Genomic DNA, 16203 nt, shown 5'->3' on the forward strand with positions numbered 1-16203 from the left:
CCTTTAAACTTTAAAATCATAATGCCGCGGTTCCCATGACACAAACCCAAATGGGCAGGTGGGATGGCGGAGGGACACGCCAGCACGCTGCCAGCAGCGCGGGGGCTCCCAGCTGTGCTAAGATCGTGGGGGTAGATCATTTCATCACTGCTTCATCAGATTCCTACTTTCTTTCTCATGGTACAGATGGTGGTCACAGACTCACAGAATGGTTCGGGTTGGAAGGGACCCTGAAGACCATCTAGTTCCAACCCCCTGCCCTGGGCAGGCACACCTCCCACCAGACCAGGCTGCTCAAAGCCCCATCCAGCCTGGCCTTGAACACCTCCAGGGATGGGGCATCCACAACTTCCCTGGGCAACCCCTGCCAGCGTGTCACCACCCTCAGTGAACAATTTCTCCCTGATATCTCATCTAAATAGACCCTCTGTAGCCCACACCCCCCCGCAGCTGTGCTGCCAGCTCACGGCTGGCAGGCTGTGCAGGCACTGAGCCCCTGGGGTGGGATCTAGCAGCCCCCAGCCCTGGATCCAGCCGGGATCCCCAGGGACACGGCAGATACGCCCCCGAAACCCGCCATGTTGCCGTCGTCCCCCCGCCGCGGGGGCGGGCCGCGCAGACGCGCAGACGCACAGCCGCCGGGGGACTCGGCGGTCCTCCGGCCGCCAGGGGGCGCTGTGCGCTCCCGCCCTGCCCGCGCCGGCGGTTCTGAGGCGCGGCGGGGCCGGGCGCGGCGGCGACGGCGGCGGGCGGAAGCGGGCGGACGGCGATGGAGGCGCCGTCGGTGCCGGCCGGCTCGGCGGCGGGGCGCGGGCCCATCAAAGGCATCCTGAAGAAGGGCGGCGGCAAGCTGTCGGCGGGGGGAGCGGCTCCCGGGGCGCGGCGGGCCAGCCCGGCCCGCGATGAGGACGAGCACGGGTGAGGGCCGCGCCGCCCCGGTGGTGGCGGTGAGGCGGCGGCGGGTCCCAGCAGGCCGCGCCGCTTCCAGCCGGGGTCTGTGCCCAGCGGGGTCTGGCAGGCGGCGTCTCCAGCTGGGGGTTCGCTGGGCTCTCCCGTTCCGTGGGGGTGCGGGCGCCCGGCCGAGGCCGGAGGAGCGTCCCGGGGCAGGGTCGGCGTTTGGAGCCGGGGGTGCCGGGGCTGCGCGGCCCGCGGAGAGTGAGGGCTGCCCGGGAGAGGAGGACAGAGAACGGCGGCTGGACTCTTACCTGAGTGCAGCATGGCAGCTGAGAGAGCTGGTGTGATCCTTTGCTGTTTGGGCAGTGCTATCAGGAGCAGTATTATCTTTAAGTGCTAGTTCAAAAGGACAGACAAGGTTTTACAGCTGCTGCAAGGATAGTTTACAGTTTGGGAAATATGCTTTGCCACGGGAGATTTATTCTCAGTCTTCTCCTCAAAGGTATCTTGCCTCTCTGTAACCAGAAGTGGGTCCTTGGGGAGGAGACCTCTCGGTCGAAACACAAGATGTATTCTCAGTTGTTCAAGATTCATCCCTAAAGATCTCACACTTGAGAATACGCACTGGCCATGTGGTTTGTGTTTTGAATGACACGAAAATCTTGGTTTGATTGTAACATGCTGAGTTAGTCCAAATATGCAAGAAGAGTTTTTTAGCCAGCCAGCAGCTGTCCTTCACCAGTAAGAATTCTTGCACTTTTCTTGCTGTTAGCACCCAGTACGCGCTGCATAGCGTTGCTCTGACACTCCGTCACATTACAATGACCAGGGCTTGATCTTAACTCTGTGTTTATAAAATTGCTTTTGATGGTTTTCTTCATTTGGGACCTCACTCAGTACTGCAAGGAGAGAAATAAAATAAAATGGACATGCAATAGTTTTTTTTTGTGTTATGGTAATCCTCTTCTCCTCTTTGCCTAGTTAAGTCATGAATATAGTCTAAAGTCAGCAAGGTAGGAATAAAAAGTTTTTGGTTTGCTCTGTTGCCTGTGTTAGCTGCTCTTGGTTTCCAGAGAGAAATTATTGCAATTGAAGGAACGTGATGATGTTTTTGAAGGAGGTGAATGTAAGTAGCAATATGCCACACAAATGTTGCGATTTTTTCCTGTTCTCTAGTTTTAATGTAATTTAGCACAAGGTATGTGCTACAGCACCCCACATGAAGTAAAACTGGATATTGGTGCCCTCTATTTAATTTTCTGTAGTCTCTTTTGTACCATCTTGAAGAATGATTAGAAATTAGAGTACGTACTGATGAGCTGAATATGTTTTATTGGTTATCGTACACAGTAATTTCTTCCAAAGCAGTTAAGTGGGCAGGAGTCCAGCTTCTATTTCCTGTTTACCAATGTGAGTCAATAATGTCGAATTAGATTAATTCTGAAATTGCCTTGCAAGGTAAAGGATATTGGCTAAACCTGGCAGGCTGCATTAGAAGATTTCCTGGAAAGATGAGTATAGGGTATTTAAAGCTGGTTTGTGTGAAGGTATTACTTTTGGTTGGCAATGCTTCATTAAATCAGTGTTACTTCTGACTCTTGTACTTAAAAGAATGATAAGCCGTACAACTGCGATTTTCCTTGAAGATTAAAAATTAGTTTATAAATTCAGGTATCTGTTTTCTTTGTGCACCTCTATCAGCAGCCTCTGCTATTTCTAATATGGAAATTCAGATTTGAATACCTTTAAAAATAGCTGCAGTTGAAAGAGCTCATTGTGTCAGCTGTCATCTTTTAAAGCACCATGTTCAGTGGAGCTCTCATGTATTTGCATATTATTGACCTTGCACTGTTGTTAGTGATGGTAAAGTTCTTTGGAAAACTTCCTTAATGAAAACATGATGCAAGAGGGAAACTTGTGAAATTGGGACACCACTGGAACTGCATCCTGAGAGGCGAGATCATGGTTTAACGCCAGATATGTTTTTGCCATTCCTGGAATACGGTATTTTTTGCCTTAAAGCTCCTGTAAGACTCTGTGAGCGATCTGATCGGGCATTTTATACAGTAACTAAGTGTGTGTATGTGTGTGTGCACAAACAGCTGTGTTGGAACACGGAAGAGAGTAGTCTGCTATGGTAGAAGCAAGTGGGGTGAGAGAGGTGTTTCTTTGAGTAATACTGCTGCAGAGACTTCTTGCCTGTCAAGGTGTGGTCTCAAAATGAATGATTACATCTATTTAAAGATGTGAGAGAACACAAATGAGCACTGAGGTTTTGCAAATCTGATTTTCCTAAGGAAGATTAGATTTCATATTTCTGCATCTGAAGGGACCTCAGGAAGCATTTTCCTGTGATGATCCTGAGCTGTCATTAATGTTATGCTACTCAGGCATGCTTAAGCATGCTAAATTGGAGACAGTCAAGGGAGGTGTGTGGTTTTAGAGCACTTAGTCACTCTCCTGTGATGACTTTTTACATGGAGGGGTGAAATGACATGTTTGTCTGTTTGCCACTAATTACAACTCTTTTTCCCTAGCTGAATTTTAAATTGTGCTTTGGGAGATGTTCCACAGCCAAGGCTTTTGGTGTTGGAATCCGAGCTTAAAGAAATGAGCGTGAAAAACTAAGCCACTAAAATCTTCCTCAGTCTTGTATTTATAAGTTACTGAACTGCTAGCTGTGGGCTGTCTAATTTCGAAAGCAGTGTATGCCAAAGAGATTCTTATAAGGTTGCCAATATTATTATTAGGTATTAGTTGTGAGCCCAGGCAATAAACCTGGATGCGCTCTGTGCAAATGCGGTGAACACAAAGCATGTGATGGGAGTTTCTCTCATCTGTCATATTTCCTCTTCAACTAAGCTCTCTCTTCATAGGAGCTGCATACCATTGTCCGACTGCTACAGCTAGTAAAAATTCTCATGCGCTCACTGTGTATGATCATTTTATGTTAGTCACAGCTGAACTTTAAGCGGGTGTTTAGCTGATGTTTAACTGGTGATTTTTCAACTCCTAAATAGATAGGTTTGAATAACTGGCATTCCTAGACTAGAGCTCTTGCTTTGTCATCATGAAGCTCATGACTCCCCACCCTGCCAGAGCAGACGATCTGATTCACGTGTTGTCCGCTTAGGTTGCAATCCTTGTGTTGCAGTCCGAACGAAATGATGAAATAGATCTGAAACCTCAAACATGGGAGTTTGTCATTGGTTACTATATGCTAGGGGATTAAGCTCACTTAATTTATATTCGTTGCTGCAGTATAAATCTTTGGAATGTAAGATTCAGCATCAACTCCTACATACATTTTTTAATCCCTTTATTATTATTTTTTGCCGTTGTATTATGCGATAATACAATAAATGTATTTAAAAATGTATCTCCATAAACGTAAAACTTAGTTTGTGCTTGGAATTTTGCTTTATCGGTTTTGTTTTACAGATAGCATTCTGCTCAAGAGCAGTTGTGTTGTTGAGATTGAATATATTTTTCAGATTTGTTATTGGAACAGTCTGTGTTTAAATAAGAGCAGTTAAGTTAAAGTCTTCTAGCCAACTGCACCTTGTCACCCTCCCCCCAAAAAAATAAAACAAACAAAAAACAAAACCCACGACAAAGCCCTGTAACGTTTGCTTCCTTAAATAATAATTTGCAACACTTCAAGAATATGTTAATGCATGACATAATACTAAATAGTGGAATGATTTTACTATTCTAAAGTCAAATGTCTTGGTTTAGTCTAAGGCAAAGACCACCTTGTGTGAAGCCTGCAATAACTTTTTTAGAGACAATGTGGAACCTGCTTGGTTCTGTTGATTAAACATTTCTGTGGCTTTTAGATCAGTGGAGGGGTGACTTTTCCTCTGTCCACAAGGCAATTGCTTTCCTTGTGGCTTGTATATATTGTCAGTCTGAGTGGGCTTTTGTTTCTGCAAATATACATAAAATGGTACCTTCTCTGATTAATTGAGGAAATTCTAAATAATGTAACATCCCCAGTGCCTGTCTGTGTAAAATGTGAAACTCCCTCAGCTTAGTTACAGCAGTGAGTCAGTTCTGTTTTATTATTCCACTTTAAGATGACAAAAGCAGTGTTAATAACCCGCTTATTCAGTACTATTTATTTTACTGCAGGAAGTTATTGGTTGGTTGGTATTGTTTATGCAACAGTTTCAGTAATAATCATAGCAGCTCACTGAGCAGAGGTGAGGTGGAAGGTATTTGGTTTTGTTGAAGTGTTGTGGGCTGTAATAAGAGGAAGAAGGATTTTACAGTAACTTGTAACAACAGCAAACAGTTAATGGGACAATGATTGAACAAGACTGGTAGTCTTTTTAGAAAATATATGGATAAGAATACATTTATAGATCATTGAGTTTATTTAGCTATTGTGAATTGTTAGGGAAATTAAGTTGCACTGATAATTGGTCGTGACTTAACTAAGGTATGAATAGAACAGTGTTTAATAGCCATACTTTGACCATGCCTGTGTCACAAAAATATTTTTTGTGTATAGTATGTAGAAGAGGTCAAAAGACATTCAAAACATTCCTTTTCTGTGTCCAGACAGAATAATTTTTTTTAAAGTATAAGAACATTTAACTTTGTTTTCTTATTTCAGTAAAAAATCCCAGAAGTGGGATGAAATGAACATCATAGCTACGTACCACCCAGCAGGCAAAGATTATGGCTTGATGAAAATAGATGAGCCAAGTACTCCTTATCACAGGTAGGCTTGCAAAAATGGTAGTAAATTATAGTAGTTTTACAGGAAAATTGACTTTGTAGATGATGTAGTACTTACTATAGCTGATTACCTGACAGACTGTGCAGGCCTATTGGATATATGCAACATATTCAGATTTACAAAGCTTCTAAATAAAGGCTTAGGGATATCAAGGAGAACTGTCAAAAAGGACAAAGTCAATTTTCAGAAAGCCTGTGTCTAGCAAGCTTTAGGCTTTGAATGAAATAAATAAGTTTGACTTGGTTTGCTTTTATTTTTATTTTTTTTCAGTTAACTTCTGTGTACTAGAATATAAAGTTGTCATTCATATCAATATGTAAATTAGATTTGTGAAGTTTTTTAAGCATTGAAGAAGTCTTTTAATTGAGCATTGTAAGGTTTAGACTGTTTTATCAAGCAAATTTTAATCAGCAGATTATTGATAAAGGCTACTTTTTGTTTACCTTCCAAGCATGGTAGGAGAAGATGATGAGGATGCAGTGAGCGATTCAGAATCAAATGAGCCCTTAAAAGCAGATGTGTTGAGTAAAAAGTAAGTATTGTCATGTAAAATTGACTAAACGTTCAGGTAATTTTATCTTTTCCGGAATAGTTTTCTTCTTGGGAAGGTATTGCTCTTTTCTCTAGAAGTCACATTTTTGCTATTATCAAATGAAGTAGTTTTTGGTGGTTGATAGTGCCACTGGTACTTAAAACCTCTTAGAGGTTGGTAGTACACATAAATATGGCAAAAATAATGAACAAAGCAGTTTCTACGAGTGTTCTCAAATTTCATGTATTTTAAATAGTGAGGAACTTGCTGCTTCAGCATTTTGTATTGTATGTTTTATGTAGATTGGCAGCTGCAGCAGAAGGTAAAGGACCCAAGATTATAGCAAAGCAAGAGGAAAGCAGTGAGGAGGAGGAAGAGGATGAAGAATTAACACCTGAAGAACGAGGTAGGCATAAGTTGTTTTCTTTTGGTGTGTTTTTGTTTGTTTTTTTTTCTACAAATAGTTTCAGTTTTTCAGTAAGAAAAGTTTGGGAAGAAAAAGTACTATCTAACAGAAAGATGTTGTCATTTGAAAGTGGAGGTATATGGTCTTTGAAGGGTAAGTAAAAAATTGAACAAAAATGCTGTTTGTTTCTAATTAGGACTGTTCGGTTTGGGATCTACATGTAAAGTGGAGTTTGCTGTTACTGGCTGCCCCCTTGTATAGAAGCTTAAGGTGTGGGAATTCCTCTTAAGAAAGCTAGACTTCTCAAATAAGAAGCTCTTCTGGTTTTGGGGTGAGGGACTAATTCTTAAGTCTACCTGAAATAATGTTCAGATTAACAATTCAATGAGTGCCACTGCAATTAAGATGCTACTAATTGCTTGCAAACACACAGATGGTATTTCTGTTGTTTTCAAAGCATCTGGTAGAATGATCCAGCGGGAAACCTACATTTAGACGGAAGCAGATTGCCTCAGGCATCTTCAATAGAGATGTTGTTTTGTGTTAGCTTGGGCGAGAACATTTTGAGGAAACAGACAAACAATAATACTTCTAAGGTTTCAGCCTGCGTTATCTAGCTGTTGCTTCTCATCTTTCCTGGCCCCAACTTTGAGCGTGTAACCTTACTATTCTAAAGGAATTAAAAATGCACTATTGTGGCTGCCAATAAGTGAAGTTTTATTTAATTATAATGCATTACTGCTAGACCTGCTAATGTTTAATATGTGGAGTGAAGCTAGGCTTCAGGCCATTGGGAAAATGGAAAATATTTTCTTTTACATGTGGTAAATAGATCTCTCGTAACTGGCCTCTGGTAGCTAGCCAGGAGTCAAGTCGGACATCTGCAAAAGTTCATTTTCTATCCCACCAGTATGTCTCCATTTGTCCGTAAGTTTACTTAGCAACGAGGCTTGCGAAACTTTGGAATTCCTTATGCTGTTACTGGATGCTTCTCTTGGTTCAGACGTGCTCTTACTTGCAGACAGGTTCTTTCAAAAGTGCTTCAGCTGTGCCAGGCCATTAATTACTAGCCCTTTTCTAAGTCAGACTCATTTAAAAGAACGCTTCACTGCTTGAAGAAAATAATCTTAATTCAGTGACTGCTTGATCATATAATCAATGGACTTTCAAGGTAGGAATAAATTTGACTTAGGAAGCAGTTAGTGCCTCTCTGAAGAGGAATAGGTTGATATTTTTTTAAAAAGGGACAAAATAAATATTTGCATTTGTTTGTCCACAGAGAAAAAGAAACAGTTTGAAATGAAGAGAAAAATGCACTACAATGAAGGACGAAACATCAAACTGGCAAGACAGCTCATTGCAAAAGAACTACATGGTGAAGAAGAGGATGATGATGAAGATGAAGAGATGCATGATGCTGCAGAGGTAGAAACAATGAATACAGAAGCTACTGAACATGGTGAGCTACTGATTAATCAAAAAGCATGTTTATGTACTGGTCGTCCTTTCACCTTTCAGCTGAATACACTCGAATGTGAGAATGAATAGAAAGGGGACAGTGTGTAACGCCCAATGTGCAGTACTGCATGCTGTCTTGTTAGGTAGTTTTTTAGCGTGGTACCAAAAGCATCAGTATCACTAATTAAGCGTGTAGGCTTTTGTTTGCTGTGAGAAACAGAAAACAGAAAAGCAAACACCTCTGCTTCATACAATTTCCCCAGTATAACTGACTCTTGGTAGGGAAGTTGCCAGCATCCTTTTTAAAGGAGCTGTCTTGTACAGAACACTTAAAGCTGTGGCCACACGGGACAGCCTGGCCTTAGCTTGGTGTTCAGTTCCCATTCTGCTCCCAAACCATCCTGTAGGCAGCAATGGGAAACAAGCATGAATGCTTCCTCCCTGTGCAGGGGAGTGTATCTAACTTACTAAGTAAGAACTTCTCCGTGTCTTACTGTAATGTAAAACTGCTGTTAGGACTTCAGTATACACTTGTCCTTAAGCAGTAATGTTAATTTCTATAGTATAGAATAAGACCCTCAGCTTTGCTCTTAATGCAGCTACTGGAAGAAGGTCTGGGACTTTTAGCTGGGAGGTGTTTCTGGAACCTGCTTCAGGGCTGTCTCTTGATAGGAAACTCATTAAACTATAGAGGCTGACACCTTCTCTTTCATCTTTAAGCTTCTCTCTGGGTGAAAAGGGTAGACCCTATGATAAAAGTCTTTGATTTTTGTGGTGGCCTTCTGGTGAATATAGCTGTTCACTACCCACTTCTGTGTGTGATGGCACTTCGAACAAGTTTTTTGCATTAAAAAAATAGACATCTGTTGCTCATGAGACTAGTGGCAATGAAGTCCGTAAGCCTCTTTCATCTGTTCATATGAGATGTTAGCACAGTCTGCAGACTTGGGAAGATGCTGCATGGGTTTAACTTGGTTCACATTTGCTTTTCACAACCATGTGAACTAGGAACTCTTCTAAAACTAGTTTAAATTCCCCACAATAGAAAGGTGATTTGCAGAGTTGCTTGGTTTTACGTTCTGTGGATTGCACATTTTAGTCCCATTATCTATTACAGGAGGACTAATGCCTTCATAATTGTTCTGAAAGGGTCATTTGGTACGTGTCTGAGACCCATTAATGGACTGACTTTATCCAGTAACTTACCTTAGGCCTTATAATGGCTATTTACTAGAACTTCACTCTCCAGGGGAAAGGAGGGCTCCAATAGGCAACCATATGACCTTTCTCCATGGCCTGAAGCTGCCATCTCGCTGCTCTCTGCTGTAAAACAGAGGCAACGCCGCTCCCCAGCTGCATTCGCCAGTGGAAAGAAGTCACACCTTTGCAGCATTTTTCCATCTCTATTGTTGAAGTCCATTCCACCTTGCCTCATAACCAACTTCAGAGCCACAACTGGTAATTATCAATTTTAGACTGCTCATGGCCAATAGATTCCATAAATGTAACTGTTTGCCAGTTTATCAACCCACTAACTCACTGGGGTATAGAAATACTTTCATTAACTTGATGTAGTTCTCAATTCTTCATTTTTGTTTTCTATCATTCTGCTTAACAAACCTTCATATTTCATTATCTCCTAATCTCTGCATCAACTATCATAGCTTTTTGTCTCTGTACTTCATAAATTCTTCTGAGGTTGAGTATTGGTCTCACTTTAGTAATGGCCGGTGAATTGAATGCCCTCAGACTCATCATGTGTGATTCTCTGGCAGGGTTGTTTCAAAGGATGATGGAATATGGTCAAAACTGTTAATAAACCTCTCTGTCTTCTGCCACTACCCATATTTTAGGAAATTCCTGCAGTGAGATGATACATGTTCAGCAACATAGCCATGTTAAAGTAATGTCAAAATTTTACTGAAATAACTTTTTTGAGATGACATCTCTTTATTGCTCTTTCACGTGTATCCTGAGGGCACAAAAGAATCTCCTTACTCATAAATGTTAATTAAACCAGATACTAGAGCTACAGAATGTTTCTCAAATAACTGATTTTAACACTCGCTACTTGGATTCTTTGCTAGTCTATGCTTTTTGTCATGCTGTGCTTTTGGTTATATTAGGCAGTTGGGTATTTAAAACGGTATTTCAATTTGTTTGTTTCCTCCATGGAAGTGGATCAAAATGCTGTTAATTTTCTTGTTCCTGAGATTCCCCTGTTAGGACTATAAGCGTGGGGAAAGATTATTCATCTGGATAACTTTCAAAGAGCCCTTCGACTTCAAATTGTTGCATTTTAAATTCCTTTTTATGGAGCAGAAAATTAGAGTTTTCTTTACTCAGTGTATTGGGTGATGCAGGAGATGATTTTTCTGATGGCGTATTTTGGCTTCACTCTGCTAAACTGACTAACAACTCTGACGCTTGCCTTTAGCTGCAAAGGAAATCTCTGTCTCTTTCTGCATGTTGTATTGTAGCTACATTTTGCTAATTTCTTCCATTCGACTTCGTCTTTCTGAAGTTACGGGGATCATCTGGTGATGTGGCTACCACTCACCTGTTATGTCTGAGACTGTAAATCTACGTAAGTGAGAGCTGGCATGCAGTGTATTTTTATTGCAGTGGAATAACATGACTTCTATAGTACTGATGATCATTACAGGTAAAGATGCAACATAAGAGGCATTTCTCAGTGGTCTGTTGTGACTCCACTGGCTCCTGGATTGTTTTTCAGGCAGTTTGAGACCCTCTTCTCAGTTGGAATTTTTTTTATCCATGACAATCCCTTAAAGGTTCTGTGCTTCCCTTATCTGATGCTCCTTTCTACCTTCTAATCCTGTCTGTTTTGTATTTGAGTAAAACTAACAATACTCTTCTAATCTCTACGCTCTCCTTTTGAAGAAGGGGCTAAAGACTTAGGATAGGTTTTTAAGAAGGCTTCTGTCAGATACCACAAGGTCTGCTAATATGAGTTGCGCTTCTTGGTTACAGACTGAGATTTCTTGCTGATTGAAATGAAGATGGCCAGTCCAGTCAGTGATGGTGAGAACTGTTTGTATATTTTTGCCCCTGTCTTCATCGTGGTCTACCAAGTGTTTTAAGTGGATGGGTCATTCCTTTCTTGCCTCAAGTAGCTGTAACTTATCCCATGCACATGGATTCTAGCAGCCGAGGGTTTTGGTAGAAAAGAAAGTTCAAGTTGTAATAGACCGCATTAGGATTGCCTGCTTCAGCATTTCAGCTCTGGAATTTCTCTGGCTACTCCCTATTTATGACTCCATAAACAACGTGAATAGACTTTGCCAGCAAAATAGTGACCTTTGTTCCTCTCCACAAACTCTTTTCCTTTAAAAATTATCTTTGAAATCATTGAAGGGAAGATTTCTGATGTAGGTAGATTTAAGCACGATGATTTCAATGCAAACCTGCCTCTACTTCTGCTACCCAGAAGTATCACATACAAGGGTGTGATCTATAGCAGTTCAATTGACAAGCAGTAAAACTATTGTTCTCTCCTTACGGTTCATTTAGTGTTTGGTGCTGTGATAACCCTGCTCAGATACTGCTGATCAGCCGAGCTGTCAGCTGACGGCTGGGTGTGCTCCTTTGGCCTTTGGTAGATACAGAATACATTGTGTTTCCTTAACCACAGTGAGCATCACCCTGAAGGTGACTTAAATGAGAAGGCTGGGAGCATACACAAATGCGTTCTGCTTGTTAGCCATGCTATCCGCTTGTTAAACTGCACTTGTTACCAAGTCTAACTTGTGCTGAAGCCTACCTGGCCTTTCTTAAAGAAGATTATCATCTGGATGTCGTTTTCTCTGATCTTTGCTTTATGCCGCTGAATCTTCAGGTGTGCACATGTATATATTTTTATATATATCTATCTATATATAGTGTGGTCTTTTTCATATGAACAGCACTATTGAGAAGGAGCTTTCTCTGTTTTATTGCTGCTCTTTGTTTCAAAACCACGAGTTTAACAACTTCCTGAAAAACACAACAGACTGTGCTCTTTCATTTATAAGCTTGTCTTGTTTTAAAGTGTCTCACCTGGAATTGAAATTTGACCTGAAAAGTACTATGCTTGCTTGTGTTTCAGGAACCTCATATATTAGTTCTGCAAATTGATTTCTCTCTTAACTCCTGGGTTAAATCCTCCCACTTTCAGGGGTGGTGAGCATTCAATGCTTGGTATGCTGAACAACGGTGTTAGCCATTTCTTCAGAACATGAGGGTTAAATAACTATTTCGGAAGTTTCTGCACTCTCAAACTAAAAGCTTGCAAGTTTCTGAAATGGGTTGGCAAACAATACCTTTAGAGAAGCAAAGATGTTTTCAGGAGGATTTTGTGTGTGTTTTGAAAATACTGAATGAGTATGAAGAATTATCTATTTTTTTTGTAATCTTTCTTATGCAGCACATGCCACTCGTGACCAGCTGGAAAGTAGAGCACACAGCATAGAAGAAATCTGTCCAGAACTGTAACTGCTTGTCAAAGACACAAATATAAACATCGCTTCATGATTTTTGCAATTAAGGCTCTTAAATATTGAGAAGCATATCAGTTACAATGTTGTATTGCCAAGAATGTTCATTTTAGACTTGTCCATTAGGCAGGAAAAACTGTCTGATTGATTTATTCTTGTGCCTAGTATTTTATGGAGAATACTACTTCATAATCTGTTCAACCAGAATGGCATTCCCTGTATGTGTAATGCTGATTATCTTGCGTAATGTACTGTTAACTCTTCATGCTTTAAAACAGACAGTATCTTTTGGTTTTTCACTATTTATTTGACAGTGTTCTTGGTGTGGTATCTCTTATGGAAAGGTTTGGGATTCAAGAGCCAAACGGTACAGCATATATCAGATTGACATGCAAGCTATTTATCAGATGTGTTAAGCAGTTTAAAAAGGGATTATTTAAGTCTTACAACTTCTTTGTAAAATGTTGACCTGTTAATCTAGATTTCAGGATGTTATTACCTGTACTTTCCCAGTCTTTAGAAGAAGAGCTGTATTATTTTTTGAGAGTGGTGTTTGGAATCAGTTGTTCGTTTCTGACTAAGGCAGTACTAACATCTGGTGGAGGGAATGTTTTTACACTGGAAACATGCTAACTTGAACTTTGCATTTAACTGTCATTATCTCTTCCATTGGGACTGCATGTTTTGTGGAGCTCTGTTTGGCTTATCATAACAACATGGAAGTTCCCTCCAACTTTTCTCTTAAAACCACATTCACTGTTACTCTTCTGGCTCTTGTTTCAAACTTTTGGTCCTTTCCAGTTGCATGGAGTGCTTGTGCTACTAGCACCTGAGGAAAAACACCCAACCACGAGCAAATCCACATCAGGACTGTGAAGATGAGCTGAGTTTAGGCTCTGGCCTGTTCTTTTTATATAGAGATAACTGCTCGTGATCTCCTGCTCTTTCGGGGTTGGTAAGCTACATACTGAAAACCACTGGTCTAAATCTTCTGGTATCCATTGCAACTTACAGCAGCTGCTTTTAAAAAATGAAGGCTGTTTGGAGAATAGAAAGGAAACTGCCTAATTCAAATACTTGTTTACAGTGTGCTTGTATAGCCCCTGTAAAGAGGGATTCTGAACCTCCAAATTGCTGTAAACAACTTCCCACTCGATGGAATTTGACTGGTGAATGTTCCAGTATTCAGAGTAGTTCCTAGGTTTTATTACACAAATGAAGTATACACTTAAGCTTTAGCTTGGTTATGGAATACAGTGTATATCTTAATTTTGATCTGAATTTGATATGTTGCAAAAATCCATATAATGATATGGATCTATTTTAAAATGTCTTTTTGTCCACTGTATATGTGAAGTTTGAATAAAGGAATGAAAGTTATTTTACAGTTACATGCATTCTCAAGTGTGAGCTTTCATTACATCTCAGAGAGATTGAGAGTGAATTAGGCAATAGGATGCTGTCCTTTGAAAGACATATACAGGAATAATTCATTAGAGTGGATGCATTGCCAAAGATACCTGTGAGTTGTGCTAACTGGGTGTTGCAGTGTGCCTTTCCCAACTGTCTCCTCTCCTTAGTAGGTGACAGGGTTGTCAGTTGTGGGATACTTAGTCTTCTAAGGGCCTGAATCAGGATTAATAGCATCTTTTAACAAGAAAGAGTTGAACTTTTGATTCAGTCCAGTGTGGTGATGATAATTTTTCGATATGGAGAATGCTGTTTCTTCTTGTATCAAATGTGGTCACTTCTATAGGAAAAAAAAAGAGTAAGCATTTAGATACTTCTGACTTCTAAAGTCACTTACTGTAGCTTTAAATTTGGCTTCCAAGACTAGGATTTCAAAAATTAGTTTGCACCCTTTATGTACCAGCTTGCAGTGTTCAGGCTGTTGGAATATCTGCACCGACCTGTATTTCAAACTGACCAGCTGATGGCTGCTCTGCCCCAGCGAGGGCAGCGAAGTCGCGCTGAGTGGCAGCACTCGGCAAAGCAGCGTTGCCTTCAGACTGGAGCATGAATGGGTCAGAACCTGACCAATGTGTATGGGTAATGCAGATGTCTTCTACGATGCTGTGAAACAGATTACTGGTACTTTGTTACAAGTACCCGCAATTAAGGCAGAATCCATCAGAAGCAGCTCTTATATGAGCTAATGTCCTGCCCTCCTCTCCTACACTTTGTGTCCAAAACGTTTTTATTTTGGTGCTCAGTGGGGCTACTTTGCACCTTACAATGCCTGCAAAGCATTTTGTTTAATAAACAAAAAAACCCCTGCTTCGCTAACTTCCAGGAAACACTTTTCCTGTAATGGCTTCCAAAATCCTGGATGAAATGGGTATGTAGCTTTGAGGGAGGTACAGTAGACGTAAATCCATGAAGAAGTTTTTAAATGAAACCTCAGAATATATAGTAGGTCCCTTCATCAGTAATGATTTTGAGCTGTCTGAGTGATCTCTCTTTTCATGCCACCAAGCCCCCAAATCTTAGATGCCATTTTGGAACTTGTACTAGTCAAAAATTCTGTTCGTGTTTCTTCATCTCGCTCACCTGGAGTGCAACCCAAGATACCTGACACTGCTTTTAACTGAAAGGCTGGTTTACTTAATTTTATCCAGGCTTACATTTTCATGCATTTTAGAAGCTAAAATAGCTTTTAAGTTCACTTTGCAGTAACTAGAGATACTCTATATAGACTTTTTTACAGAAGGATATCTGATCTCCTTCTATTGTGGAAATATCAATTATAGTTGCCTGCTGAATGGGGACAAAAGAAGGAATGCCTTTTCCCTTTTTACCTTTGATGGGGACTTAGGTTGCATGCAGGTCTTGATCTTGGGGTGCATACAGTAAAGCCTCGTTCGTACAGTAGAGAGTGATATAAAGAGGAAACAAAAGACACGCAGCCCTTACTAATGTGGACATTGAGCTCCACAGCATCATAATTGTGAAGCTTCTTGCACAGGTTTAAGTCCTCAAGCTGCATCCTGTTCAGAGAAAATATTTTCAATATGCTTCCAGTAGGAAGACCATTTGCAAATAAGAGCCTTAACTCCGTCTTTAAAGTGTTGGTTTTTTTTTTTCTGTCCTTTAAGTTTCTTTCACACAGAGTGGTACACAGTTTATGGAAACTGCAAATATTTTTTCCACAGCTCGCTCTCTTGTGTTGAACTTGTATATCTTACCAGAACTCTTTGTTTCTGTAACATGCTTTTTGTGGTGTTTATTATAATACCACCTCACAAATGTAATTATTCTGTTTGAAACCACTGTTAAGTGTTGCAACATAAATAAAACCATTGTTTTCATTACTGCCTTATGGCACTAATACTAGATGTATTGGTTTGACTTCTTGAAGCTTTTTAGAAGAAACTGTCAGTTAGTGTAAAGTTTTCAGGTGTGTTCATAGATGAATATTTAAGCTAAATTGCAATTTCCTCATCACTGCAAATGAGGAAGTACTCTATAGCGTAGCTTTGATACACATCAGTTTGTACATACTTTCAGATTTTTGTGGTTGCTTGGCATCCTAGATGTGAGGGTAGTGCTGGGAACCTGAATAGTGAATTTAAGACAGTACCACGGAAAAGGTTGCATTTTTCAAGGTAATTTTCTTTGTGTGGTGTAGGATTAAAGAAAGACTGGTCTGCCTCCTCATGGTCAGCATTGA

At 40.7% G+C, this 16203-nt stretch overlaps 1 protein-coding gene across 5 annotated transcripts; it reads left to right on the plus strand.

Annotated features, from left to right (window-relative positions):
- The first annotated feature begins 738 nt into the window (after positions 1-738).
- Positions 739-15861, plus strand: PPP1R2 (protein phosphatase 1 regulatory inhibitor subunit 2). 5 transcript variants are annotated; one of them, XR_008467037.1, is made up of 8 exons: positions 739-918; positions 5516-5623; positions 6093-6173; positions 6476-6579; positions 7859-8038; positions 9372-9495; positions 11032-11082; positions 12464-15861. XR_008467037.1 is itself a non-coding variant. In XM_054205780.1 (7 exons), exons 1-7 carry the CDS (start codon positions 770-772, stop codon positions 12477-12479), a joined length of 762 nt encoding a protein of 253 aa, XP_054061755.1. In that variant the 5' UTR covers positions 739-769; the 3' UTR covers positions 12480-15861. The 5 variants fall into 5 exon arrangements, 4 of the variants coding, with proteins under 4 accessions (XP_054061755.1, XP_054061759.1, XP_054061758.1 ...); XM_054205780.1 differs by lacking the exon at positions 11032-11082; XM_054205784.1 differs by lacking the exon at positions 9372-9495.
- The last annotated feature ends 342 nt before the right edge of the window (positions 15862-16203 follow it).

Source organism: Rissa tridactyla, chromosome 6 (assembly GCF_028500815.1).
Source record: "Rissa tridactyla isolate bRisTri1 chromosome 6, bRisTri1.patW.cur.20221130, whole genome shotgun sequence".
Lineage (NCBI taxonomy): Eukaryota > Metazoa > Chordata > Aves > Charadriiformes > Laridae > Rissa > Rissa tridactyla.